Source organism: Dama dama, chromosome 19, assembly GCF_033118175.1.
Source record: "Dama dama isolate Ldn47 chromosome 19, ASM3311817v1, whole genome shotgun sequence".
NCBI classification, from domain to species: domain Eukaryota; kingdom Metazoa; phylum Chordata; class Mammalia; order Artiodactyla; family Cervidae; genus Dama; species Dama dama.
Genome location: NC_083699.1, coordinates 9,797,292 through 9,824,973, shown reverse-complemented (window position 1 = coordinate 9,824,973; position 27,682 = coordinate 9,797,292). Strand labels below are relative to the sequence as shown.

Sequence of the window (27,682 nt, the reverse complement as noted above, 5' to 3'; positions counted from 1 at the left end):
CCGCCCTCACGTGCCTGCAGGGACCCAATGACCGAGACCCACGCTTTCCATACGGTCGCATGCGCTCACAGTGCCGGAGCTCGGGCGAGGCCCCGCCCCGGCCGCACGGTGCGTCGCGTTAATCCTCCCAAGAGGTCTCGGCCACTGGGGCTTCAGGTTCCTACCGAGCATTGTTTCCGAAGTCGGCCACGAGAGCGTGTCCTGATTGGCTTGCCTCGGAGGCGGGTTCAGGACTTATTTGAGACTAGGACCACTTCCTGAAGCTCCAGACAGGAAGTTATCAGATGTCTGTGGTGTCCGGTGGAGAAAGTGCTGTCGGCTGCATCGGTGACGGCGAGAGAAGACCGTGGGCCGGCTGGACTGGCAGTTTGGCCTCGCCGGAGCTAGGGGCCCGTTTCCACAGCAGCACCACGGCCCCGTCCTCCAGCCCAGACCCCGGCGCGGCTGCCCGGGGGGCTTCTTCAGGCTCCTTGACGCCGCTCCAAGGGGCACCTACCTGGGCTTTGCCTGGGCCTCCAGCCAGCGGACTGGCTCCCGGCTTCAGCTCTGCCGGCCACAGTAAGAAGTGCCCTTATCAACCCGCGCCCTGCCCCCCTCCCTGAGCCCTAGAGACCCCGGTCCAGAGCGACAGCCTTGGACCTGGGACTAGACGGATCCAAGACGCTCAGCCCCGGCCCCCCTCAAACGGGGCTCTGCATCGTCTCTGACATGTCACCCACCGTCTCCCACAAGGACAACAGTCGTCAGCGACGGCCAGGGACTTTCAACCACTCTCTAGATTTGAAGAGTGGTCCTCTGCCGCCGGGCTCCTGGGATGATAATCTTCCGGAGGTGGTGGGCGGGGAAGGGGACAAAGAAGCTCTTCTTCGGGATATCAGCACTGTTGATTTCTCAAAAACCCCACGGAGCTGCCGGGCGGAATTGAGCAGCATTTTGCTGTTGCTCTTTCTTTACGTACTTCAGGGCATTCCACTGGGCTTGGCGGGAAGCATCCCACTCATTTTGCAGAGCAAAAATGTTAGCTATACAGATCAAGCGTTCTTCAGTTTTGTCTTTTGGCCCTTCAGTCTCAAATTGCTCTGGGCCCCATTGGTTGATGCGGTTTACTTTAAGAACTTCGGTCGTCGCAAATCTTGGCTTGTCCCAACACAGTATATATTGGGATTCTTCATGATATATCTCTCCACTCAAGTGGACCATTTGCTCGGAAATACGGATGGCAGAACCCCCGACGTAGTTGCTCTCACTGTGACATTCTTTTTGTTTGAGTTCCTGGCAGCCACCCAGGACATCGCTGTGGATGGTTGGGCGTTAACTATGTTATCCCGGGAAAACGTGGGTTATGCTTCTACTTGCAATTCAGTGGGCCAAACAGCCGGCTACTTTTTGGGCAATGTTTTGTTTTTGGCCCTTGAATCTGCCGACTTTTGTAACAAATACTTGCGATTTGAGCCTCAACCCAGGGGAATCGTCACTCTTTCAGGTAGTGTATTTATTATGCTGTTAGGTTTATTGTACGTTTATAAATCCTTTCGACAGTGTGTGTTAGAACCATAATTTAATGAACTGGAAATCATATTATGGGAGATGATCCGAGGTAAGTTATCTGTTCTGTTAATATGAGCTTCAGCCAGAATGATTACATTAAAGCAATCATAATTGATCCGTATTCTGAAGTGAGCAGGGAAAGGCAACTCATCCAACAAACATTGTTGTGTAAGAGCAAACAAAACTCTGAGTCTAGGGCTACCTTGGCGCTTGCATAATAATACTTAGGTGCACGTTTTTTAAAAGTCTGGCTGGTGTGGACACATGAACCCAGCCTGACTCTATATATAGTTTTCCTTTTGTCTTTTGTAGATTGAGATTTCTAGCTCCATGTTTTCTAGTCCATTCCTACCCTTACTCTTATACCAAGACCCCCTTTCTATCTCATCTAGTCTTCCGATGAATGGAACAGGGTTAATCCATTGAAACATTAGTGAGTGGGCTAAGTGAGAGTTCAAAGGGCCTTCTGTGATTGAAGCTAATTCCAGCCCTCAAAAAGAGCTTGTGAGAGTCAGACTTTACATTTGCCCTTGTTGAATAAGATTTCATGATGTGGGTAAGTAAAGTTCAGAAGCCACCAAACACAAGCTGAAAATGCAGTGAAGCAGCAAAGTACCAAAAGATACAGGACTGTACATACAGTGGTCTAAATGCCTGAAGCACTGGTTTGTGGCATCTGATTTTGGGAAATGGTGGCGAAAGGTTGTTGACTGAATTGTTTAGTTGCTACCAGTAAGAGTTTAAAGTTTGTCCTGTAGGAAGTTGTGAATTCTACAGATTTTCGCCTCTTTCTACATGAGTATAATACATGGCCTGGTAATGTTTTCTGGGTTTTTGTTTTGGGTTTTTTTGGTTTTTAACTTTCCTAAAAACTAAGAAACTATAAAATTACCAATATCAAGAACAACACTGGGACTGTAATAGAGTTCTTAATTCCGGTAGTGATGATGAATTTAGGATGATTGTCTTTTGAAGTTTAAACAGCTACTTTCACTCCTCTTCCTAGCATTAGGCGATTCCCAAAAGGTAAATGTCAGGGTATGATGTATGGTGGGGGCTTCCGTGGTGACTCAGTGGTAAAGGATCTGCCTACCAATGCAGGAGATGAGGGTTCACTCTCTGGGTCAGGATGATCCCCTTGAGAAGGAAATGGCAACCCACTCCAGCATTCTTGCCTGGGAATGGACAGAGGAGCCTGGCAGGCTACAGTTCATGGGGCACAAAAGAGTTGGACACGACTTAGTGAGTAAACAACAACAAGGTGAGTGGTGAGGGAATTGTAAAGATTTAAATTTTAACATTCAGGGATGGGAGGAAGGGATTCACAACTGTATTTCTGAAATTGTATACACCCCCACCACATCCCTACATCCTGTAAGGGACCCCCTTTCCAGTTCTTCAAGCTGCTAGTGAGCCACTATTACTGATGAAATAATAGTTCTACTTTTCCTCAGTCGGTTTAAGGCTGAAGATGGTTGAGTGATACTGCTATGCACCTAGACAGATTTGTCTCTTAGTGTTCTGGGGTAGCACTCCTGCTCCATGGATAATTTTCTGCTCAGAAATACTTTGTGAATGCATCATATCAGCACCTTGTTGCTTTTTATACGTTTTGCTTTTTGTTTTTTATTGGGACTGTTCATATCACCAAAAAGTGCTAATGGGATGGTGTGTTCCTTTATTATGGGAAAGCCTCAGTAGAGAAATCAAGATTGAAGAGGCTATGGAAGCTAAATTACTGAGTAAATTAGAGCTTTCTTATGTGTTAAACAAGTGACTAATACAATATCATTCCAGAGAATGCTGTTATCCATTTAAGAACCATTATAGCTATATCCTCCCTCAGCCACAACCGTGCCCCTTTGGGAAGATCAGAAGTGTACCACTAGATTTTTATTTACACTGGTTTATTATTTTGAATAGCTGTTTTTTTTGGAATTTGAACTGTGTTCTCCAGGAAACTGTAAAAATGGCTTACTTTTTAATTGAACTTTTATATCCATAGTGTATAGCTGTTTTGGGTTCAGGCATTTTAATAAGAGTTGAGGAATTCCTGCTTTTTTCATTCTTCTTTGTACAACTGTACATACCACATTTATAGTTTTGGGGTTTTTTTGTGCGGGTGGGGGAACTTAGTATGACTGAGAAGAACCAGTGGCTTTGAGGAATTGAGAGAGCACAGAGAGGATCATGGAGGGAGCACGGTTGCTTAGGTAATGGAAGAGGCAAACACTGAGGCGACTGTTTACAAAATGAGAAACTTAAAAGAGGCATAATTATTTTTTTTAAATTCTGAAATATATTCTGTGATTAGCACTTTGTTTTGAGCTACAGATACATAGAGATAGAATACATTCAGAAAGAACAGTTTTTACATCAAGAAAGCAGTAATCTAAATAGTAAATTTAGAATGAAAAGATAGGATGAAAATATTTAATAGAATCCCTTAGAAAAACTTAATTATGCTGAGATTGGCTTTTGGTTCCTTAGGAATACAGAACAGTCCTTAACCCAGAGGTAACCTCCTTTTGATCCTGCCACCTTGGTTTTCAAGGATCTTTAGTAGCGAAAAGAGGCAACCTTTTAAGCTTCAAGAAATGTGAGAGTAAAAAAAAAAAAAAGAAATGTGAGAGTAACCCAGAAGAACACAGAGATTACAACATAAAGTTTTACGACTTGAAAAGATATATTTGCATCCTTTCATTCTTATAGATGAGGAAACTGATAAGGAAACTCTTAACTGGCTAGTTAGAGATTTACTTATGGCTTTGGAGAAGGAAATGGCAACCCACTCCAGTATTCTTGCCTGGAGAATCCCATGGACGGAGGAGCCTGGTGGGCTACACTCCACGGGGTTGCAAAGAGTCGGACATGACTGAGCGACTTAACCAACTAGATTTCCTGACTTTTTATTTGGTGTTTTTCCTTCAGTTGTCAGAAACTTAGGAAAAACTTCAAGGAAAGCTTCAAAACCTAAATATAATACATGCTGATTGGGCTTTTCTACCAGAGAAATCAGCAGTCTGGCTGCTGATATCTAAAAAAAAAATATCAGCATGCTCCCAGAATGCCAGATGCTCAAAAGTGACAGACTAAGGGTTTTTTTTGTTATTTTGTTTTTAAAGTGATCCATATCTTTTTATTTACTCAGCATTGACTCCCTTTTTGGTACTGGTAATATGACAGGTGTTATAAATTGATGACTAAAACCTGACCATTCTCTGCCCACAAGTAATTTATAGTGGAGTTTTGCCAACTAAAACGAGTTAGTGCAGGACTGTAGTTATCGGAGAGGACGATGGTGAGCTGAAAAACTCATGCTCTTTAAGGCAGGCAGGTAGGCTCAGGTCTGGGCTCCTCAGGAGGCACTCGTGGTCAAGAGCCTGCCAGTGCAGGAGGTGCGGGAGACGCATTCAGTCCCTGGTCGGGAAGGCCTGGAGGAGGAAGGGGCAGCCCGCCCCGGTGTCCTTGCCTGGCAATCCCAGGGACAGAGGAGCCTGGGGGCTGCAGCCATGGCGTTGCAGAAGAGTCCACATGACGTGGTGACCAAACAACACAACAGCTGGGGCTGCTAGAGTCAGGAGAGATTAAACATTAGAAGCTGGAGACCGTACCCCAGAAAGGAGGTCTGAAGCCTTTTTTCTTTTTTAAAACAAAGCAAAGGAGAAATGGTACTATAAGCTGTCTTTGTCCAGTAAAGAACTGTGGAGCTTTGTGAATGGGGTGCATAAAAGGCAATTTACAAAATACACTGTAAAGTAAAAACGCATTTGATTTTATTTGGTATATGCCTTATTTGGTATATGTTGAATTTCACTTCTAATTTCATCGAAATATACTTGGAGGCCAGTTGAATTAGCCTTTAGTATGTAAATTTATCAGTAAAAGAATTATAGAACCTCACTAATTACAGTCTTCTACTTTGATTTATAGTGTTCCTAAAAACTCTTTATTGGAGAAAGAAAAATAGACTTACTTAATACAACATACTCTCCTAGAAAATTAAAAATGAAAAATATAAAACCCCTGATTTCATCTGTTATTTTAAATATAATTTGGGATAAATCTTGCATTTTATTCATGTTCTCTTCATTATTTTATATTTTTTACTGTGGAGTTTATATCTTACACTGTATATCTTGCACATGCATGTGCATGCATGCCATGTTGCTTTAGTGGTGTCTGACTCTTTGTGACTCTATGGACTGTAGCCCTCCAGGTTTCTCTGTCCATGGGATTCTGCAGGCAAGAATACTGGAGTGGGTTGCCTTGGATCTCCCATACTCATATCTTGGTATGGGAGATCACAAATATGTATTTTATATGTCAGTGTGCATGCTGAAATATTTATTAAGAATAGGGTGCATAGTCAGAAAGCAAGATGTTTGTTACCTTCTAGAATTTGTATTTCTTGGTTTGGTGTTAAGTAAGAAAAACTTTTAAAATTTCACTTTTTTCTCTTTACTTTTGAACATGATAGCTGAATTTCAGTTGTCATCAGTTAAAGCTATAGAATACTTGATTTCAGCACATCTAAGGATTTCTTTCCTTTTAGATATTTTATATTGTCTTATGTTTGAGACCTACTTTTTTAATTTACTTTTAAAATTTTTATTGGAGTATAGTTGATTTACAGTGTTGTGTTGAGACCTGTATTTCTTATTCCTAGCACAGTCATAGAACTTTTGGTAGAACTTTTTCTTGCTTAAATTTCCCACTAGTTTTTAAAAACTTCATTTTAAAATAATTATAGATTCACAGGCGCTTGCAGAGAAATGTTTAGGAAAGTCCTATGCACCCTTTCCCTAGCCTCCACTGTTAAAATCTTATATAACTATAGTACAGTATCAAAACCAAGAAATTGACATTGGTACAATCCATAGAGTTTATTCAGATTTCAGCAGTTGTACATCTACCCATTTATGTGTGTATTGTTTTATGCAGTTTTATCCCATTTAAGCTTATATAACCTCCAACACCACTATCAAAATACTCAACTGTACCTTCACCACAATACACTCTTCTGTTGTTTCTTTACAGCTATGCCCATTTCCTCCTCTCCATCCCTAATCCCTGTCAGCCCCTAATCTGTTTTCCATCTTTATAATTATGTTGTTTCAGAAATGTTACATAGTGAAATCATTCAGCATATATCCTTTCGTGATTGGCTCTTTTCACTTAGAATAATTTCTTTGAGGTTTGTCCAAGTTGTTAGATGGATCAGTGATTTGTTCTGTCTTGTTGCTGAGAAATATTCCATCTTTTTTGACATACCACACTTTGTTTTACCACTCATTTGTTGAAGGTGATTTGAGTAGTTTCTAGTTTTTCGATAATTATTATGTGAAAATAAGTCTTCATTTCTCTCAGATAAGTGCCCAGGAGTACAAATGCTGGTTTATTTATAAATGCATTTTTAGTTTGAAAGGAACTGGCCAAATTTTTTCTGGAGCAGCTATATCATTTTATCTCCTTACCAGTAACATATGAGCGATTTAGTTTCTCTGCATCCTCGCCAGCATTTCATGTTATCATTATTTTTCATTTCAGCTATTCTGATGTACCCTGCATCTTCATGTGATAGTTTGGAATACTTAACTGTCAACTCTTTTATAAAAGTCAGAATTCAGCTTTTGTCTTGAAAAAAAGTGATTTTGGGGTGTCAGGATAGAGGTTGTACAAAAACTGAATGCAAGAACCTACTGTCATAGCATCAGAGTAGAGATATATATGTATGTTTAATTAATATGGATTTTGTGCTTGACCTGAACATATTTTAAAACATGGAAAAGTAAAAGTGAAAGTTGCTCAGTTGTGTCCAACTCTTTGTGACCCCATGGACTATACAGTCCATGGAATTCTCCAGGCCAGAATACTGGAGTGGGTAGCCTTTCCCTTCTCCAGGGGATCTTCCCAACCCAGGGATTGAACCCAGCTCTCCCGCACTGCAGGCAGATTCTTTACCAGCTGAGCCACAAGGGAAGTCCTAAAAACATGGAGAGAGTAGTTTATTTCCTTCTATTCAGTGATACATGCTCCAGAGTTAGCATGAGATGGAAGCATTGCATCTATTGGTCTCAGCTTCAGTTTTGCATCCTGGGCTGAGTTTAATGTTTTGGGACAATAGGACTCTTGATAACCAGACAGCTGCTTAATCTGGTGCTTGATTGAAGAAACCATTTCTTCTGCCCCAGAGGAGAACCTAACATTGTTGGAGTTAATGAAAAAGTATGTGATCTCAAACATGGCACCTCTCTAAGGGCTTAGGAAAACTAAAGGATTCTGAAGATTTCAAAATTAGCTTTGTGTTTAGTCAATTTTTCCATTGCATGCTGTCTTTAAAAAATTCTAATCCTCAAATAAGATATATTGTATAACCAAAACAGCATTTTCTGGGAGTGCTCTTTGGCATAGATGTTTTGAGCAAATGCTTAAGGGAGTGGTTTGTGACATAGAAGAAAGTTCTATTTCTTGTTGAGACTTAGCTGGTGACCCAGGGCCAGATACATAGTATTTCTATTTCAGTTTCTTCCATGGTGAAAGTGAAAGCAGTGGACTGATGATAGCTGTCTAAAGTCCCTTCATATCCTGACTTGTGAGCAGGGAAAGGTGTGCTGAAAGCAAGATAAAAGGAAGGCCTGATGGTAATGTAAAACAGAAACTGAAAGTTTCTTTTCCTGCCATTGACTTCTGAAGGACTCAAGTTAATTCCCATAGTGTGAGAGTTAGAGAGAAGCTGTTCTGATCCAAGGATGGTTGTTATCAGACTGTGCTTAATTTTTCTACCTTTTCCAGTGGTGGAAGAGAATGAACCTACACCACAAAGGGTCTGGAGGCCTGGTCCAAAGCCTCGAAGGTTGAAATTTTTTGGAAATCTAATGTTTTATCTTAAAAATTCTTAGAGATTTAACCTTTTCTTTAATATTCATTTTTCATGAAAATATTTCTAAGTTATTGAGTAAATGAACTGTTTAGGAAGATGTACCATGTTTGGTCTACGTACCCATATGGGGAGATGAAGGTGGGTAGGGGTGAATACAAGTAACCAGTTTAAAAGAGGTTTGCTCAAGTATCTATGTTCCAGACTTCATAATTGGAGCTAAAATAAGTACCATTTTCCTCAAGCCTATCTGTTTGATCGGAAGAGAGCTTACTTGCAGTAGGTGTATCTGAGCATCTGGGTAGTATAATGGGACACATTCAGAATCAGATCTGAGTTTGAATCCCCCCTCTGGTAGTTTCTGGTTTGTAATTCTCTTTCACTGAGTATAAGGTAGGAATAATAATGCTTGTCTTAGAGAGTGATTTTGAGATTTATTGCACTGTCCTCTGTTTTGCCTTGGCATAATAGACACTCAGGAGTTGACTGTTACATCCTTTTTGAATACTGGTGAATTGTTGCATAATCTTATCTGCAAACAGTACTGAAACCTGTTTAACTTGTTCTTATTAATTTTTTTTTCTCTCTCTGCACTGGGATCAAAGAGTTTAAAATCAGGTGAAGATTTTGTTCATTAAAACTGGGAGAATATACTAAACAAGAAATACTATACTAAGAAAATTTTTGCTGAAAGTAGTATATAATTTAAAACTTTAAATTTTCAGTTAACATTTTTATAAAGCCCATTAATTGAAATTTCTGGTGACAGTGAAAGTTTTTTTCAGGGTTTCTTGAATAGCTAATTTAAATCAAATAATGAACAAGAACTTTGCCAATGAGAATAAATATTATAGATGACATTCCATAAATGTCCTTATTTGTCAATTTCACAGATGAAACTAAGAATGCAAAAATATTGAACATTAGCCTCAATTATAAGAATAATCTTAAATTGTTGTTCATTGTTTTTGAACTAGATTTCAAAACTATATTAATACAAACTAGAACTTATGATATTAATGAACTTTAATCATAAGATGTGTATTTATTAATGCATTTTAAAGTGAATACCTTTGCATTTAGGAATCTCAGTTTTTCCTGTTTCCTGTTTTTCTTCTGATATCTAAAATTAATGACAGATCCTTCTCAACTTTTGATGGGGTTATGTCTAGTAAGCCCAGTATAAGTTGAAAATTTTTAAGTCAAAAATGCATTTAACTTAGTCTTGCCTACCTTAAACATGCTTAGAACACTTAACATTAGCCCACAGTGAGGCAAAATCATCTAAAACAAAGCCTGTCTTATAGTGAGATGTTGAATATCATGTAATTATTGAAACTGTACTGAAAGTGAAAAACACAGTGGTAGTCTGGGTACAGAATGGTTGTGCATTTACCATTGTGATTGTGTAGCTGACTGAGAGCCGTAACTTTCGGGTGCTCCCCAACTTCACAGCAGAGGATCATAATGAATATTGCTAGCCTGGGAAAAGATCAAAATTTGAAGTGCAGTTTCTACTGAATGCATGTTGCTTTCACACTATCAGAAAATTGAAAAATCTCAAGTGAGACCCTCATAAGTTGGGGTCCGTCTGTGTAAATTCCTGTTATGGAGAGAAGAATTCACCTAAGAATACAAATTTCCATGTATGTTTGAGAAGATTTAGCTTTTTTATTTGCATAATTTGAATAGCAGAGCCTCATTTTTGGTTATGCTTCTGGAGACTAATGGAGAAGAAATGGCAACCCACTCCAGTGTTCTTGCCTGGAGAATCCAGGGACGGAGGGGCCTGGTGGGCTGCCGCCTGTGGGGTCGCACAGAATCGGACACGACTGAAGCGACTTAGCAGCAGCAGCAGCAGTAGATTCTTTTTTATTTTTTAAAGTTTATTTATTTATTTAATTTTGGCTGTGCTGGGACTTTGTTGCCGCGTTGTCTGGTTGCAATGTGCAGAGGCTGCTCTCTAGGTGTGGTACCTGGGCTTCTCGTTGCCGTGGCTTCTCTGGTTGCAGAGCACAGACTCTAGGGCACGTTGCTTCAACAGTTGTGATACACAGGCTTAGTTGCCCCACTGCGTGCGGAAGCGTCCCAGACCAGGGACCAAACCCATGTTCCCTGCATTGGTAGGCAGATTCTTAACCACTGGACCACCAGAAACTCCTAGTAGATTCTTAATTCAACAGTATTAAAAAAAAAACAACTTTATATAAGAAGTATGAAATAATGGAACCCAAATAAAAAGATTTAGGTTCTGCCTCTTAATTGGACCTATGGCAAAGATTTAAATATTCTGAGCTTTTCCTTGTCTCTCATAGCAGTAATGCCTGCTTTGCTTGTCTCACATGTTGACTACAAAAGTCAAATGAAATAGGGAGCTCACCTCATGGTCCCGTGGCTAAGACTCCATGTTCCCAATGCAGGGGGCCCAGGTTCGATCCCTGATCAGGGAACTAGATCCACATGCAGCAACAAAGACCTGGTGCCGTCAAATAAATAAATAAGTATATTATTTTTTAAAAAACCAACATATAAGTAAGGATTATATAAATACTAAGGTGAATTTGGTCTACGCCGTGCTTTAAGTTGATCTAAGTAAGTGATGCTGCCTGCCTTCATCATAAGCGAGGTTTAAACCATGGTAGTTAACCTTCACCTCACATAGCAGGGAAGACTGATAGAGGACAAGCTTGACTTAAGGAAGGTCTACTTTTTTGGGAAAAGATGGCTAGACTTCATTAACAGTTAGTTGATTGTGTTGCATTAGTAATAAACTAAAAAGCAAGCACATGTAAAGTTGAATACAATTCCAGAATGTTAGGGCTGGAAAACACCTGGGATTTTCTAGGCAAGTCTTCCTACTTTACAATGAAGGAACTGAGAGAGAGTTATACAGTAAGTTTCACAGAGAGAACATCAGACGCGTTCTCAGGGCGGTTACGGAGACGCAGGTTTTAAAATGGGCTGTATGAGGCACTGACTTGCGGACGAATGGATAAGGAAGCTGTGGTACATATACACCATGGAATATTACTTAGCCATTAAAAAGAATTCATTTGGATCAGTTCTAATGAGATGGATGAAACTGGAGCCCATTATACAGAGTGAAGTAAGCCAGAAAGATAAAGAACATTACAGCATACTAACACATATATATGGAATTTAGAAAGATGGTAATGATAACCCTATATGCAAAACAGAAAAAGAGACACAGATGTACAGAACAGACTTTTGGACTCTGCGGGAGGAGGCGAGGGTGGGATGTTTTGAGAGAACAGCATCAAAACATGTATATTATCTACGGTGAAACAGATCACCAGCCCAGGTTGGATGCACGAGATAAGTGCTCGGGCCTGGTGCACTGGGAAGACCCAGAGGGATCGGGTGGAGAGGGAGGTGGGAGGCGGGATCGGGATGGGGAATACATGTAAATCCATGGCTGATTCATGTCAATGTATGACAAAAACCACTACAATATTGTAAAGTAATTAGCCTCCAACTAATAAAAATAAATGAAAAAAAAAAAAGAGGCACTGACTTCAAATGTAACTTCAGGCAGTGTTTCAGCCTTCTCTCAGCCTGTTTCATCATCTGAAAATTGGGACTGGTAATAACTTCATCTATTGTGTTGTTGTAGTAAAGGGAATGATATGTGTAAAATGCTTAGCACATTTATAGCACATGATATGCACTCAAGAAATAGTGCCTCATTAGTATTTTTAGCTATTATGCAGAATCTTCTAGAACATTATTCACTCTCTCTGCTTGTTTAAATTATTGGCCAGTGGCCCAGCTCTCTTCCACTGAAACAATCAAAAGTGTATGTCATATTTATGTTTCACAGTATTGAAACAGAATATTATTCTTAAACAGATTAAAAACGAAGTTTAAAAACAAAAGGCAGACCATTTAATGTAAATGATCATCTGTTTGTTGTCTAAGTTGTCAAAATTTAATAAAGAACTGAAATGATTTAGGTGCTTAAGAAGTATGACTGATAGATCTTATGGGATATGAAAATCATCTGCCCTTAAATAAAATGACACAATGGACTTTTATTTCATTCAACCCAGTAAACCCTTTCCTTTTTCCTTGTTGAGTATCGCTGTCTCTTCTGGGTCTGTGTAATGTCTTGTATCTGCTGTGCCTGGTCTGATGCCAATGACAAGCCCTGTGCGTTGATTTTTTTTTTTTTTTTAACAGATTTTAGTTGAGAAAAAGTTGTGTACAGAATTATTTAGTATCAATGAAGATAGGTTATTTTACATGTTAATTATAGATATAAAACATTTTAAATTTCAGATTTCCTTTTCTTCTGGGGAACTGTATTTTTGATAACAACAACTTTAGTTGCCCTTCTGAAAAAAGAAAACAAAGAAGTATCAGTAGGAAAAGAAGAAACTCAAGGGATCACAGATACTTACAAGCTGCTTTTTGCAATTGTAAAAATGCCCGCAGTTCTGACATTTTGTCTTCTGATTCTAACTGCAAAGGTAAGAGATTTATAAAAGCAAATCCCCCATTCTGTTACAAGTACTAGTGTGGTGGAATACTTCTGTTGCCTTTAATTAAGTCCCTTTCCACTAATACTAGAATTTAACAATAATAGCTAATATACTTTATTTACTAAATGGATTTAAAAAGATGTGATGATATCAAATCAAACATAATTGCAAACTAAGCTAAATGTCTTAGGATCTTGAAAAAATTATGCCAATTTGAAGTACTTGTAGTCAATGTGAGTGTTTTTAATGAAATTAATGCTTGGAAGGGAAATTAATGCCATGAAAAACTAACCGCACTCTGCTATTAGAATGAGTATACATTTAATGTCCAAGGTATTGAAATTACTTACTTAGAATGTAATTTACAAAGATATGAAATGAATATTAGAAGTCTATTTAAAAATCGGTTGAACTATTTCAAAATGTTAAAAGGAAATATACCATCAAACAAATAGAGGTTTTAGTGACAATTCTATATATTTTTTCTATTAAGATGTCTTTATTTTTTATAGTTCGAAAACATTTTAAAGAGATTATGCTAGAAGAAAGGTAAGTATACTTTGTTATAATGAACTGTTGGAATTAGTATTCCTAAAATATAAAATTGGTTACAGAATTTTTGGACTGTATATTTAAACCTATCTACATAAACACTTTTTTTTTACATAAACACTTTTATAGCTATATTTTGATAACACTAATGTAAAAATTGTCTCATTGTTGTGACATAGTGAGTTTTCCCTCTCTAGTGATAGGGAAGGTTGAGTTTTTAGGAAATTTTAGGAAGGTTTAAACTTAAGGTTCAACTTTAGAAAATGCTGAAAGCTTCAAGAAAGTTAATACTATGATAATGGTATTATCTAATTACATCGTTTAGACATGACCATTGGTAATATTTTTGGTATATTTCCACTTTCCCCTATGTATGTATCTATGTGCATTCACATGTGTATAAACACACTTTATATATATAAATATAATTAATACATTTACTATAGCTAATATATACACACAAGTACTTTAAAAGTGAAATTGTATGTAATTTTTATCTTGTTATTGTCTTATCCCATATTCCTGTATCATTAATATTTGATAACATACTTTTTAATAACTATAAATTGTTACAGTATATAAATGAGCTATAATTTACTCTTTTTATTGTTGTATATTTAATTTGCCATTTGTTTTAATTACAAAAATGTACTAGTGAATAAATTTGTGTGTAATTCTTTGGTGTTCTGAATATTTCCTTCCAGTAGATTCTTAGGTTCTTTCCTTTCAATAGATTCAGTGAATATGATTGTTAAATTGCTTTTTAAGAGATTTTATAATTTATACTGTCACCAGCAATATATAAGGAGTTGCTTCAAATACAGAATCTAGAATTCCGTGATCCCCCTTTAAAGTAAACCTCATTAAAAGTAACATCTCTCCTAACTTTTAACATCATAGATTAGTTTTCCCTATTTTCCAGTTTTATATAAGTGGAGTGTCCAGTATGTTTTCTTGTTTCTGGCTCTCGCACTGTTTTACTCAACATCATGTTTGTATAATTTATCCATATTGTTATTTATAGCAATAGTTTGTTCATCTCATTGCTTATAATATTCCTTTGTAGTAATATACCACAGTTTATTTATCCCAGTCTGTCAGCAGATGCTTCGGTTATTTCTACTTTGGGACCATTATAGATAGCGCTTCTGTGAACTTTAGTGTACAGTACTTTTGGTGAATGTAGGTAAACATCTCTGCTGGATAAATACCTAGGAGTAGAATTGCTGGGCCGTAAGAAATGCATAGTGTATACTATAAACAGTTTCCCAAAGTGATTGTTCCAATTTTCCCTCCCACAAGCACTGTGAGAGTTTCAGTCATTACACAACCTTGAAACCATAATATTGTCTTTTTAATTTTAGCCTTTCTGGTGGGTATGTCATAGCATCTCATTATGGTTATAATTTCTCATTTCCCTGATGACTAAAGAAATTGAGCATCTTCTCATATAGTTATTGGCCATTTGAATATCCAGAGTTCCCCCTTTCTTTAAATTTGTAGAATTTGTATTTTTTATATATCCTGGATATGAGGGGTTTTGTTAGATATGTGTGTTACAGATATCTCATACACTTTTAAGTTACAAAGAGAAAGTATGAAATATCTTTGACTTTTAATTTTTTTGTGTGAAATTTGCTGTTTGGCTTCATTCTGAGAAGTTAAGTATTTGAAGTAATATTTAGCATTAAAATTTTTTTTTATTTGTATACTTTCACTTACTGAAAATTTACTTGTATAATTGAAGGAATACCCATATGTTTATCTAAATTCTATAATTAATTGTTATATTTAGCTCTACTGTTTTATTCTGTAAATTGTGTTGTTTTACATATTTCTTATGAAGTATTTGGTAGTAATTTGTACATATCATGCCCTTTTATCCATAAATGCCTGAAGTATGTAGTGTATCTCCTAAGAATAAGGACTTCATCTTGCAAAGCCAGAACTTGATAAAAAATCTGGAAGTTTAAATTGACACAATACCATTTTCCTTTTGAAAAATTACTTATTTATTTTTTGCTATGCTGAGTCTTCACTGCTGCATGCAGGCTTTCTCTGGTTGCAGTGAGTTGGGGGCTGCTCCTCGTTGCAGTGCACTGGCTTCACATTGCGGTTGGCTCTCTCGTTGTGGAGCATGGGCTTCAGTAGTTGTGGGGCTTAGTTGCTCTGTTGCGTGTGGAATCTTCCCAGACCAGGGATTGAACCGGAGTCTTCTGCATTGGCAGGGGGATTCTTTATCACTGGACCACCAGAGAAGTCTGACCTGGACCTTTTAAAAAATATTTTATTTTTTTATTTTATTAGAGCATAATTGACTTACAGTGTTTTATTAGTTTCAGGTATACAGCAAAGTAATTCAGTTACACAGTTCAGTTCAGTTCAGTTGCTCATCGTGTCCGACTGTTTGCAACCCCATGAATCGCAGCACGCCAGGCCTCCCTGTCCATCACCAACTCCAGGAGTTTACTCAAACTCATATCCATCAAGTCAGTGATGCCATCCAACCATCTCATCCTCTGTCATCCCCTTCTCCTCCTGCCCCCAATCCCTCCCAGTATCAGGGTTTTTTCCAGTGAGTCAACTCTTTGCATGATGTGGCTAAAGTACTGGAGTTTCAGCTTCAGCATCAGTCCTTCCAATGAAAACCCAGGACTGATCTCCTTTAGGATGGACTGGTTGGATCTCCTTGCAGTCCAAGGGACTCTCAAGAGTCTTCTCCAACACCACAGTTCAAAAGCATCAATTTTTCGGCGCTCAGCTTTCTTCACAGTCCAACTCTCACATCCATACATGACCACTGGAAAAACCATAGCCTTGACTAGACAGACCTTTGTTGACAAAGTAATGTCTCTGCTTTTTAACATGCTATCTAGGTTGGTCATAACTTTCCTTCCAAGGAGTAAGCGTCTTTTAATTTCATGACTGCAATCACCATCTGCAGTGATTTTGGAGACCAAGAAAATAAGTCCGACACTGTTTCCACTGTTTCCCCATCTATTTGCCATGAAGTGATGGGACCAGATGCCATGATCTTAGTTTTCTGAATGTTGAGTTTTAAGCCAACTTTTTCACTCTCCTCTTTTCACTTTCATCAAGAGGCTTTTTAGTTCCTCTTCACTTTCTGCCATAAGGGTGGTGTCATCTGCATATCTGAGGTTATTGATACTTCTCCCAGCAATCTTGATTCCAGCTTGTGCTTCTTCCAGCCCAGTGTTTCTCATGATGTACTCTGCATATAAGTTAAATAAGCAGGGTGACAATATACAGCCTTGACATACTCCTTTTCCTATTTGGAACCAGTCTGTTGTTCCATGTCCAGTTCTAACTGTTGCTTCCTGACCTGCACATAGGTTTCTCAAGAGGCAGGTCAGGTGGTCTGGTATTCCCATCTCTTTCAGAATTTTTCACAGTTTATTGTGATCCACATAGTCAAAGGCTTTGTCATAGTCAATAAAGCAGAAATAGATGTTTTTCTGGAACTCTCTTGCTTTTTCAGTGATCCAGCAGATGTTGGTAATTTGATCTCTGGTTCCTCTGCCTTTTCTAAAACCAGCCTGAACATCTGGAAGTTCACGGTTCACGTACTGCTGAAGCCTGGCTTGGAGAATTTTCAGCATTACTTTACTAGTGTGTGAGATGAGTGCAATTGTGCAGTAGTTTGAGCATTCTTTGGGATTGCCTTTCTTTGGGATTGGAATGAAAACTGACCTTTTCCAGTCCTATGGCCACTGCTGTGTTTTCCAAATTTGCTTGCCTATTGAGTGCAGCACTTTCACAGCATCATCTTTCAGGATTTGAAATAGCTCAACTGGAATTCCATCACTTCCACTAGCTTTGTTCGTAGTGATGGTTTCTAAGGCCCACTTGACTTCACATTCCAGGATATCTGGTTCTAGGTAAGTGATCACACCACCATGATTATCTGGATCGTGAAGATCTTTTTTTGTACAGTTCCTCTGTGTATTCTTGCCACCTCTTCTTAATATTTTCTGCTTCTGTTAGGTCCATACCATTTCTGTCCTTTATTGTGTCCATCTTTGCATGAAATATTCCCTTAGTATCTCTAATTTTCTTGAAGAGATCTCTAGTCTTTCCCATTCTGTTGTTTTCCTCTATTTCTTTGCATTGATTGCTGAGGAAGGCTTTCTTATCTCTCCTTGCTATTCTTTGGAACTTTGCATTCAGATGGGAATATCTTTCCTTTTCTCCTTTGCTTTTTGCTTCTCTTCTCTTCACAGCTATTTGTAAGGCCTCCTCAGACAACCATTTTGCCTTTTTGCATTTCTTTTCCATGGGGATGGTCCATTCATTCTCTTTTAGATTCTTTTTTCATATAGGTTGTCAGAATTGAGTAGAGTTTCCTGTGCTGTACATTGTTGGTTATCTATCTATATAGTGGTGTGTAGTGGCCTAGACACTTTTAAAGAAGACAGGCTGGTTATTCTGTAGAATGGCCTTCCACTTATGTTTGTCTAATGTTTCTTCATGTTTAGGTCCATTCTGTGAATATATGTCAGAAATATCATAGAAATAATACTTTGAATCTTCAGGGAATTTTATCAGGAGCCATATCATGTTCCTTTAACCATTAATTATTGTGTTAACCTTGATTACCTTGTTTAATACACTGCAAAATTACTATTTTTCCTTTTGTAATTAAAAATTCATTTATGGGGAGGTACTTTGAGACCATCTAAATATCTTGTTTCACCTCAAACTTTCACCCACTACAATATTTTAGCATTCTTACTCTTTTTTTGTTGTTGTTTTTAAGAATTAGTCTAAGTATACCTTTTTTTTACCCGTCATTTAAATCAACCTCTTAGATATGTTTTCTCAGAATTACTTTTCAAAAGCTAGATGACTTTTTGTTGTCAGTCAGAAATCATCAAAAATATGTACTGTATGTGGCAATGATACTTCATTTTAACCAGATTTATTTGGAGTCAAAAGCTTTTCTTTTAAACTTAAAATATACAGAGCAATAAGTTTGGACTTGAACACTGTTTATTGTAAGACAGAACTTTTTGAAACGGAAATTTAATTGTAATTAAAATTACAGTTCATAAGAGTGCTGAATTTTCACTTGTTTTCACTTCATATTTGTAAGTAGACCATAGAGCTAAGTATACCTCCATAACTTGATTGTTGTACCAGATACAGTAATATGATACTTACTTCTAACTGCTAACTGACATGAGTCATTAATAAGACTGAGGTTTCTAAATTACTTATGTATACTTGGAGGAAAATATTTCATAAGTCATAAAATATTTTTTTGTTTTTATGTTGCAGATTGGTTTTTCAGCAGCAGATGCAGTAACAGGACTGAAATTGGTAGAAGAGGGAGTACCCAAAGAACATTTAGCCTTATTGGCAGTTCCAATGGTTCCTTTGCAAATAATACTGCCTCTGATTATCAGCAGATACACTGCAGGTCCCCAGCCACTAAACATATTTTACAAAGCCATGCCCTACAGGTAAAAATGAAATGAAACCTTACTAAATAAGAGAGGTTAAATGAGGAACAGCCATCAGTATCACTAGTGTCTATGTATAGAGTGTATATGGAAAAAGGCTTGAAAAACATCTTTAACTTCTGTATCATTTATATGCACTTTTATCTCTTTTAAACTTCCTAACAGGTTTTAGATTCAGGCTTCTTTCATATGGTAGGCACACAGATTTCTGTTTCTGTTATTCTTTTTTAACCTAAAATAGAAGTCAACTCCACCTTTCTTTCTTTTTCTGTAGATTATTGTTTGGATTAGAATATGCTCTACTGGTCTGGTGGACTGCTAAAGTGGAGCATCAAGGGGGATTCCCTATATATTACTATATTGTAGTGCTGCTGAGTTATGCGTTACATCAGGTAAGCTTGCTGTGGTTTTACCCAGGAAGTAAACTGTCCTGTGTAAAATAAAGATGTTTTTCTACAGTTGCCTTAAAATAATGATAATACATTTTAAGATTTATGCATGAATCAGATACTGAAGAAATTCATGAACTTTAAACCATGTGGATTTAAATATACACACACACACACACACACACACACGTATATTTATTTGGCTGTCTTGGGTCTTAGTTGTTGCACTTGGGATCTTCTCCAGTTGTGGCACGGGCTGCAGAGCGTGCAAGCTCAGTAGCAGAGGCACACGGACGCAGTTGCTCCTCAGCATGTGGGATCTTAGTTCCCTGACCAGGGACCAAACCTGTGTTTTCATGTTCCTAAATGGAGGGTTAATTCTTGCTGCTTAAGCACTTTTTGCCTCTCAAGGAGATCTTCCTCTTCAGTTTGTCATGTAAATTTTTAATTATATATAAGAAAGTTGTATACATATAATTATATATTCATATTACCTTTGAATATTTGAGTGCTTACATGTATAATACATATATACACACACATGCTATATTTAGGTATAGTATAAATAAGTTTTGCTTATTACTGTATGCATCCTTCAGTGCCACCTCACTTGTCATTCTCATTTGAGCCTTCCTTGAATACATATGATAGAATTAATCTCCTATTTATTTAGGACCTGATAGCATGATGTATGCACTTCCTCTTTTTACAGTATTTACTGCATTTAATTGTATTTATTTATCCCCTGTTTTCCCAGCTTAGAATAAATTCTTCAAGGGCATAGAGGGACTGTATCTTATTCATCTTTGTATTACCATGACCAGACTTAGAGCCTGGCCTGTAGCAGGTGCTCCATAAGTATTTGTTGATTTGAGTTTAATAAGAGTCATGAAAGTTTTCAGATCTATGCTTTTAATGTTCTTAATTTAGACCATATCTTTCTAAAGTTTAGTTGTCCTGAAGATGTTTTATGTTTCCCTTGTAGGTTACATTGTACAGCATGTATGTTTCCATAATGGCTTTCAATGCGAAGGTTAGTGATCCACTCATTGGCGGAACATATATGACCCTTTTAAATACCGTGTCCAACCTGGGAGGAAACTGGCCTTCTACGGTAGCGCTTTGGCTGGTAGATCCCCTCACAGTAAAAGAGTGTGTAGGAGCATCGAACCAGAATTGCCGAACACCTGATGCTGTTGAGGTGAGTGTGGTGCACTTTGAGGTAATAGTGAGTGAATATTAAGGTGCTCATTTCCTCATTTTGCCTCTAGAGGTACTTCATCTTTTTAAAATCGTATCTGCCCAGAGTCTCTAATAGTTTGTTTCTTTCCCATCATTACTGAGGGTATAACACACTCAGATCAGTAAAAGGAGCTCACTTGGAGTTTGGAGTTGCTTCTTAGCAAGGAAGGAACATCTCCGCTGCCTTGTGTACCATTGTCCCGTACAGTAGGAATGTGATATTAGTACGTGATTAATAGCTAAGTTTAATAATGATAGGAGGGAAATTCCATTGGCTGTTCATGTTACAAATGGAGCTAAAACTGAGTGGTTAGTAGTTTGTTGGTAAATTATTTCCAAGTAACGCTAACCCACTTCTAGAGTAAACTCATTGGAAATCTCTACACACTTCCAAATGTGAAAAGCTGTATCTTGAAAATGAATATTGTTTACAGCAAGAGCTGAAAATTGTTTCTAATACTGCTGGTAGCGTTAGATAGATTAAGATACGTTAACTTTGGAAAAGGAAATGGCAGCCCACTCCAGTATTCTTGCCTGGGAAATTCCATGGACAGAGGGGCCTGGCAGGCTACAATCCGCGGGTCGCAGGAGTTGGACACGACTTAGCGACTGAACAAAAACAACAAAATTTTACTTAACATTGTGACCTGAGCATAACCCTGTATCCTTAAATACTTCTTGAGTGTATACCTTTTTTCTATTTATAGTTGTTTTGTTTAAATTAGAGTCCATATAAGTTCCCTTTACTGTGTTTTATTATTTTGCCTATTACATCTCTTTAATTCTATAACAGTTCCCTGTTCCCCTCTTTTTGGGGGGTAGTAATAAAAAATATATCTAACATTTAAAAAAAGATACATTAACTTGTTTTGTCACTTGAATGAAATGTTTGAGCACAAAAATGTTTTGATTAATCCTTTAAATCACAAAGTAAAAACATATAAAGTGCTGAATACTTCCATTTTGAAATTGTGGAGTATTTATTATAATTTTGTTTTTACAGCTTTGCAAAAAACTCGGTGGCTCGTGTGTTACTGCACTGGATGGTTATTATGTGGAATCTGTTATTTGTGTTTTGATTGGATTTGGTTGGTGGTTCTTTCTTGGTCCAAAACTTAAAAAATTACAAGATGAAGGACCATCTTCATGGAAATGCAAAAGAAACAAGTAATGCATTCACTACTGGACATTCTAGGAAGGTAACTCTAATTTAGTTTTAACTCAGAGAGTTATGATAATCAGTGTACAGGAGTATAAAATATTATTTTAAACAGGAAATTATTAATATAAAATGCCAAATGGTTAAAAATATAGAAACCTCTCTGTATATTTAAATATACTGTTTCCTTACCTTGTCAATGTATTTAAAGTTTACTTAAGTTCAGAGAATTGGTACTAAAACAACTTTTCTGGTCTTGTTATTTGATTTATATATCTTTTTAATTTACTGACCAAAGCATGTTTTAAGCTGCAGTGCAGTAGTCATGGGTGATAACCATGCAGTCAAGTATTGTTATCAGTACCTATCATTGAGCTATGTTAAAATTTTTGGTAAAATATGATAAATGGAACATAGCTTGTTATTCATGTACTATCCACAACTAGTCTGGCCTTGTTGTCAGTTAAATCTTATTTTGAATTGCAAATTGGTTAAATTTTATGTGGAATTTGCTGATATGAGAATGTAAACTACTGAAATACCATTTTAGTTGTTATTTTCTGACAATAACCACATTGTGCTAATGAATCTGTGTTAAAGACTATTTTAAATGTATTTCCTGCTTTTGTAAACATTAAAGATTTATAAGAAGATTATTCAAACTATTTTTTATAAAATGAAAGCTATGACTTCTAATTTATTGATTCCCCTTCTCCTCCCCTTTTTGGAAGCTATCTTGATTCCTTTTTAACTCTTATCCTAAAGCATACATGTTTTTTGTCATAAATACTTCGTGGCACATGGACAGCTCACAAGGGCATCGAATTTAATGTTGTATGTATATTCGTGGCAAAGTTTTGGAAATAAAAATTAGATGTTTTTCTTCAAGTAGTTTGTTTTTGTTATTGATAGGGGAAAAAAAGAATAAAACTTACTGATTAAGTAAAATTTAAATTAATAATACTGTAGTTTTAGAAACTAATGTTTTGAAGAGAGAGACAAAGACATTTTGTGCGTTTGACGTCAGTTATGTATTGGAAAAGCTTTCTGAATTAAGCACTTTTCTAATGAGAAAAGATCTCACAATTGCTTTATACCAAATCAGGTACTATTTTTCCACTTATTAAAGCACAGCCTTCTGTTTGTAAACTATAGTTTCCAGTGGAGAATTGCTTTCCCAGGAAAATTAAGGTTTTGAGTACTTTAGCAATTTCCAGCATATTATGTATACCTGGTGATAAGCTTCTATGCGTGTTTTGTGTTGTATGGCACTTTGACTCTAATTTAGAGAGTACATAAATCTTTGAAAAGTTTGAGAAAAGGAGCTAGGAAGTTGACTCTTATTTAATAACTATTCTCTTTGTGGGAAAATGCATCTGATGTTTGATTTTGTTAATTTAATGACATAGATTGAGTTTGGGGTAGGATTTCTGTCAGTAATGGAGGAGAAATGGCCTCTGAAGCGTCTGAGGAAACAGGCGTTGGCTTCTAGAACTCGTGCCTCGCCATTGGAAAGCCTTTGTTGGGCGTTGATGTCAGATCCTGAAGAATCACCTGAAAAATCCTCGTAGAAACACACAAAACCATAAACTACAGTACTTTATCTCATGGGTTGTCCATTGTCATGTATTATAATCAAAATATTTACTTGAATAAAGAAAACTCACTTAATGCTCATGTGAAATGTATTTTGATTTTTAACTTTTGGATTAAGACACATCGCCATAATTACCTTTATTTTTTCCCCATATTGTTACAAATTATACATGAACGTACTTTAAGTTTACAGATTGTTAGGACTTGAAGTTTTAAAGAGTATTTTAAGCCTTAGCTATAAGGTGATTTAAGCCTTAGCTATAAGGTGAAAGCCATTCTTTGCATTTGCTCAGTAAATGAACTCATGCTTTGAGTTATAGTCATTTGGGTATTTGGACACATGCTTGTAATATATGTCAGAAATGACTTGTTAATATCAATGTTTATACACTGATCACTGATGGCATCTTATAAATGATCGACCTGAATGTGAGGATCTATTTGTTGTAAATCTACTAGAAAATACTGCCTATTTTTGTGTATAAGTGTTTTTCCTTGTATTAATAGATATTAATAGATATATACTAATAGATTAATAGATCCTGTTAAACTCTCTCCTCAAGTATGAACATTAACTCCTCCAGTTAATGAATTATATATTTCAGTTCAGTTCAGTCACTCAGTTGTGTCTGACTCTTTGCGACCCTGTGGACTGCAGCACTCTAGTCTTCCCTGTCCATCACCAACTCCCGGAGCTTACTCAAATTCATGTCTTGAATCGGTGTTGCCATCCAACCATCTTATCCTCTGTCATCCCCTTCTCCTCCCACCTTCAGTCTTTCCCAGCATCAGGGTCTTTTCTAGTGAGTCAGTTCTTCGCATCAGGTGGCCAAAATATTTGGAGTTCAGCTTCAGCATTAATCCTTCCAATGAATTATATATTTACTTGCTAATACTGAATATCAGTATCAGTTCAGTCACTCAGTCATGTCCAACTCTTTGCGACCCCATGACTGCAGCATGCCAGGCCTCCCTGTCCATCACCAACTCCTGGAGTTGACCCAAACCCATGTCCATTGAGTCGATGATGCCATCCGACCATCTCATCCTCTGTCGTCCCCTTCTCCTCCTGCCCCCAATCCCTCCCAGCATCAGGGTCTTTTCAAATGAGTCAGCTCTTCATATCACGTGGCCAAAGTATTGGAGTTTCAGCCTCAACATCAGTCCTTCCAATGAACACCCAGGACTCGTCTCCTTTAGGATGGACTGGTTGGATCTCCTTGCTCTCCGAGGGACTCTCAAAGAGTCTTCTCCAACACCACAGTTCAAAAGCATCAATTCTTTGGCGCTCAGCTTTCTTTATAGTCCAACTCTCACATCCATACATGACCACTGGAAAAACCATAGCCTTGACTAGACCTTTGTTGACAAAGTGATGTCTCTGCTTTTTAATAAGCTGTCTAAGTTGGTCATAACTTTCCTTCCAAGGAGTTAAGTGTCTTTTAATTTCATGGCTGCAATCACCATCTGCAGTGATTCTGGAGCCCAGAAAAATAAAGTCAGCCACTGTTTCCACTGTTTCTCCACCTATTTGCCATGAAGTGATGGGACCGGATACCATGATCTTAGTTTTCTGAATGTTGAGATTTAAGCCAACTTTGTCACTCTCCTCTTTCACTTGGATATAAATACATATATATGTATATAAATACATACTATATACACATCCGTTTGCACATTGGTTGCAACAGGTTTGAATCAAAGATAAGTTTAAAAAGTTCTTATAAGATTAAGACTACAACTAAAACCTTCCTCCTTTGTATTTTAATTTTACCTCATTAATCATAAAAATTTGTTTAATACTTAAAACAGATTTCTCTATTTTAAAAAAATATTTAACCTTTGAGAGAATTCCCTGATGGTCCAGTAGTTAGGTCTCCACACTTTCCCTACCGAGGCCCTGGGCACAATCCATGGTCGGGGACTAAGATCCTGCAAGCTGCTCAGCTACCAAAAAGAAAAGTTAAACTTTTGAGAGCCAAGCCTATTGTTTGATTTCATCCTTTTTTGACAAGGGTTTTTTATCCTAAATAGATGACAGTGGGACCTTGAAACTCCTGTACTGCTTCAAAACTCTGGATATGTAATTTTTAGTTTTTCTAGAGAGAGTTCTTATTAAAATTGTAAATGGTCTATGATCCAAAAAATGTTAAAGCCATGGCCTTATTGAATATGGGCTATACAATGAATTTTAAACGTATATTTGAGATAATAGTTGTAAAACTAATTGTGTAAAGCATTCTGAAGATAATGTTAAAAGAAAAATCTGTGATGAAAATGTCAGCTACGAACTGGCACTTACCAAGAGCATTGCCAGTGACTGAACAACAAAGGCATTTGCCATCTGCCTGTACAGAGATTAAACCTCCTGCTGCTATAGCCATTGACCTTCAACAACCCCTGAGGGAGTTCAGGGTGGAATGAGGCACTCTGTGCTCCATCTGATGGGAGGGATCTTTAGATAGTTGGATGTTTTTAGGAACTGATTTTATGATCTCAATCCTTTGATCTCCCCATAACTAGAGAAGCAGTAAATCCCTTCAGGGTGACATCAGATCCTCATGACTGAAAAACATTTTGTAAAATGAGTGTTTAATGGTATTGAACTCACCCTTCACCATAACCTTATAGATTGACCTTCCCCCACTGCTTCTTTGGAGTAGTCTCTCAGAGCTATCTGAGATGCTGCCTCTTGAGCTGCAGTCCTCATTTTGCCCCAAATAAAAGTCAACTCTCAAGTTGAGCATCTTTTTTAGATGCACAAAACCTGGAAAGTCTCTGTGTAGTACTGAACTGGAATCTTGAAGGGATTAGAGCAGACAAGATATTACTGATTTATGAAGGACATAAGGGTGGATGGGATTCCACAAAAGACACATCTTAGTCATGTAATCCTTTTTTCCCTATAAACAATTTTGCCTTGTTAACAAAAATCCCTAAGAAGTATGTTATTTTATACTAAATGGTTGAGATCTTTATTTAATATAACATAAGACCAGGTCTTTGTGTTTGGGGACATCATGTCGTTTCACATATTTGAAATAATGAGTAATATTATTTGTCAGACTTTGCTAAAAAAATAAACCAACCTGTTGAACATTCTATGCAGATTTCCAAAATGTGTTTCAGTTCAGTTCAGTCGCTCAGTTGTGTCCAACTCTGCGACTCTATGGACTGCAGCACTCCAGGTTACCCTTCCTTCACCAACTCCCAAAGCTTGTTCAGACTTATGTCCATTGAGTCAGTGATGCCATCCAGCCATCTCATTCTCTGTTGTCCCTACGCCTCCCTTCAGTCTTTCCCAGCATCAGGGTCTTTTCCAATGAATCAGTTCTTTGCATCAGGTGGCCAAAGTATTGGAGCTTCAGCTTTAGCTTAGTCAGTCCCTCCAATGAATATTCAGGACTGATTTCCTTTAGGATTGACTGGATCTCCTTGCTGTCCAAGAGACTCTGAAGAGTCTTCTCCAACACCACAGTTCAAAAGCATCAATTCTTTGGTGCTCAGCTTTCTTCAGAATCCAACTCTCACATCCATACATGACTACTGAAGAAACCATAGCTTTGACTAAGACAGACCTTTGTTGGCAAAGTTATGTCTCTACTTTTTAATATGCTGTCTAGGTTGGTCATAGCTTTTCTACCAAGGAGCAAGCGTCTTTTAATTTCGTGGCTGCAGTCACCATCTGCAGTGATTTTGGAGACCAAGAAAATAAAGTCTCTCACTATTTCCATTGTTTCCACATCTATTTGCCATGAAGTGATGAGACTGGATGCCATGATCTTTGTTTTTTGAATGTTGAGTTTTAAGCCAACTTTGTCACTCTCCTCTTTCACTTTCATCAAGAGGCTCTTTAGTTCTGCGCTTTCTGCCATAAGGGTGGTGTCATCTGCATATCTGAGGTTACTTATATTTCTCCTGGCAATCTTGATTCCAGCTTGTGCTTCATCCAGTCCAGCATTTCGCATGATGTACTCTGCATATAAGTTAAATAAGCAGGGTGACAATATACTACGGCCTTGACGTACACCTTTCCCAGTTTGGAACCAGTCTGTTGTTCCATGTCCAATTCTAACTGTTGCTTCTTGACCTCCATACAGGTTTCTCAAGAGGCAGATAAGGTGGTCTGGTATTTGTATCTCTTTCAGAATTTTCCACAGTTTGTTGTGATCCACACGGTCAAAGGTTTTGGCATAGTCAATAAAGCAGAAGTAGATGTTTTTCTGGAACTCTCTTGCTTTTTTTCATGATCCAACAGATGTTGGCAATTTGATCTCTGGTTCCTCTGCCTTTTCTAAATCCAGCTTGAACATCTGGAAGTTCATGGTTCA

The 27,682-nt window shown here is 37.6% G+C and overlaps 1 protein-coding gene across 2 annotated transcripts; it reads left to right on the top strand.

The window, feature by feature from the left end:
- Positions 1–695: 695 nt before the first annotated feature.
- SLC33A1 (solute carrier family 33 member 1) lies at positions 696–23,426 on the top strand. Of its 2 annotated transcripts, XM_061168178.1 has the most exons (6): positions 696–1,483; positions 12,728–12,918; positions 18,781–18,965; positions 19,240–19,357; positions 20,340–20,555; positions 21,600–23,426. In XM_061168178.1, exons 1-6 carry the CDS (start codon positions 709–711, stop codon positions 21,765–21,767), a joined length of 1,653 nt encoding a protein of 550 aa, XP_061024161.1. In that variant the 5' UTR covers positions 696–708; the 3' UTR covers positions 21,768–23,426. The 2 variants fall into 2 exon arrangements, with proteins under 2 accessions (XP_061024161.1, XP_061024163.1); XM_061168180.1 differs by lacking the exons at positions 12,728–12,918; positions 19,240–19,357.
- Positions 23,427–27,682: the final 4,256 nt, after the last annotated feature.

Excerpts from the sequence above, each read along its gene's own strand:
- SLC33A1 (XM_061168178.1), top strand. The coding sequence starts at position 709 with ATGTCACCCACCGTCTCCCACAAGGACAACAGTCGTCAGCGACGGCCA. Across the intron at positions 1,484-12,727 it reads GGGAATCGTCACTCTTTCAG|ATTTCCTTTTCTTCTGGGGA; the intron begins GTAGTGTATTTA and ends TTTAAATTTCAG. Across the intron at positions 20,556-21,599 it reads GAACACCTGATGCTGTTGAG|CTTTGCAAAAAACTCGGTGG; the intron begins GTGAGTGTGGTG and ends TTGTTTTTACAG.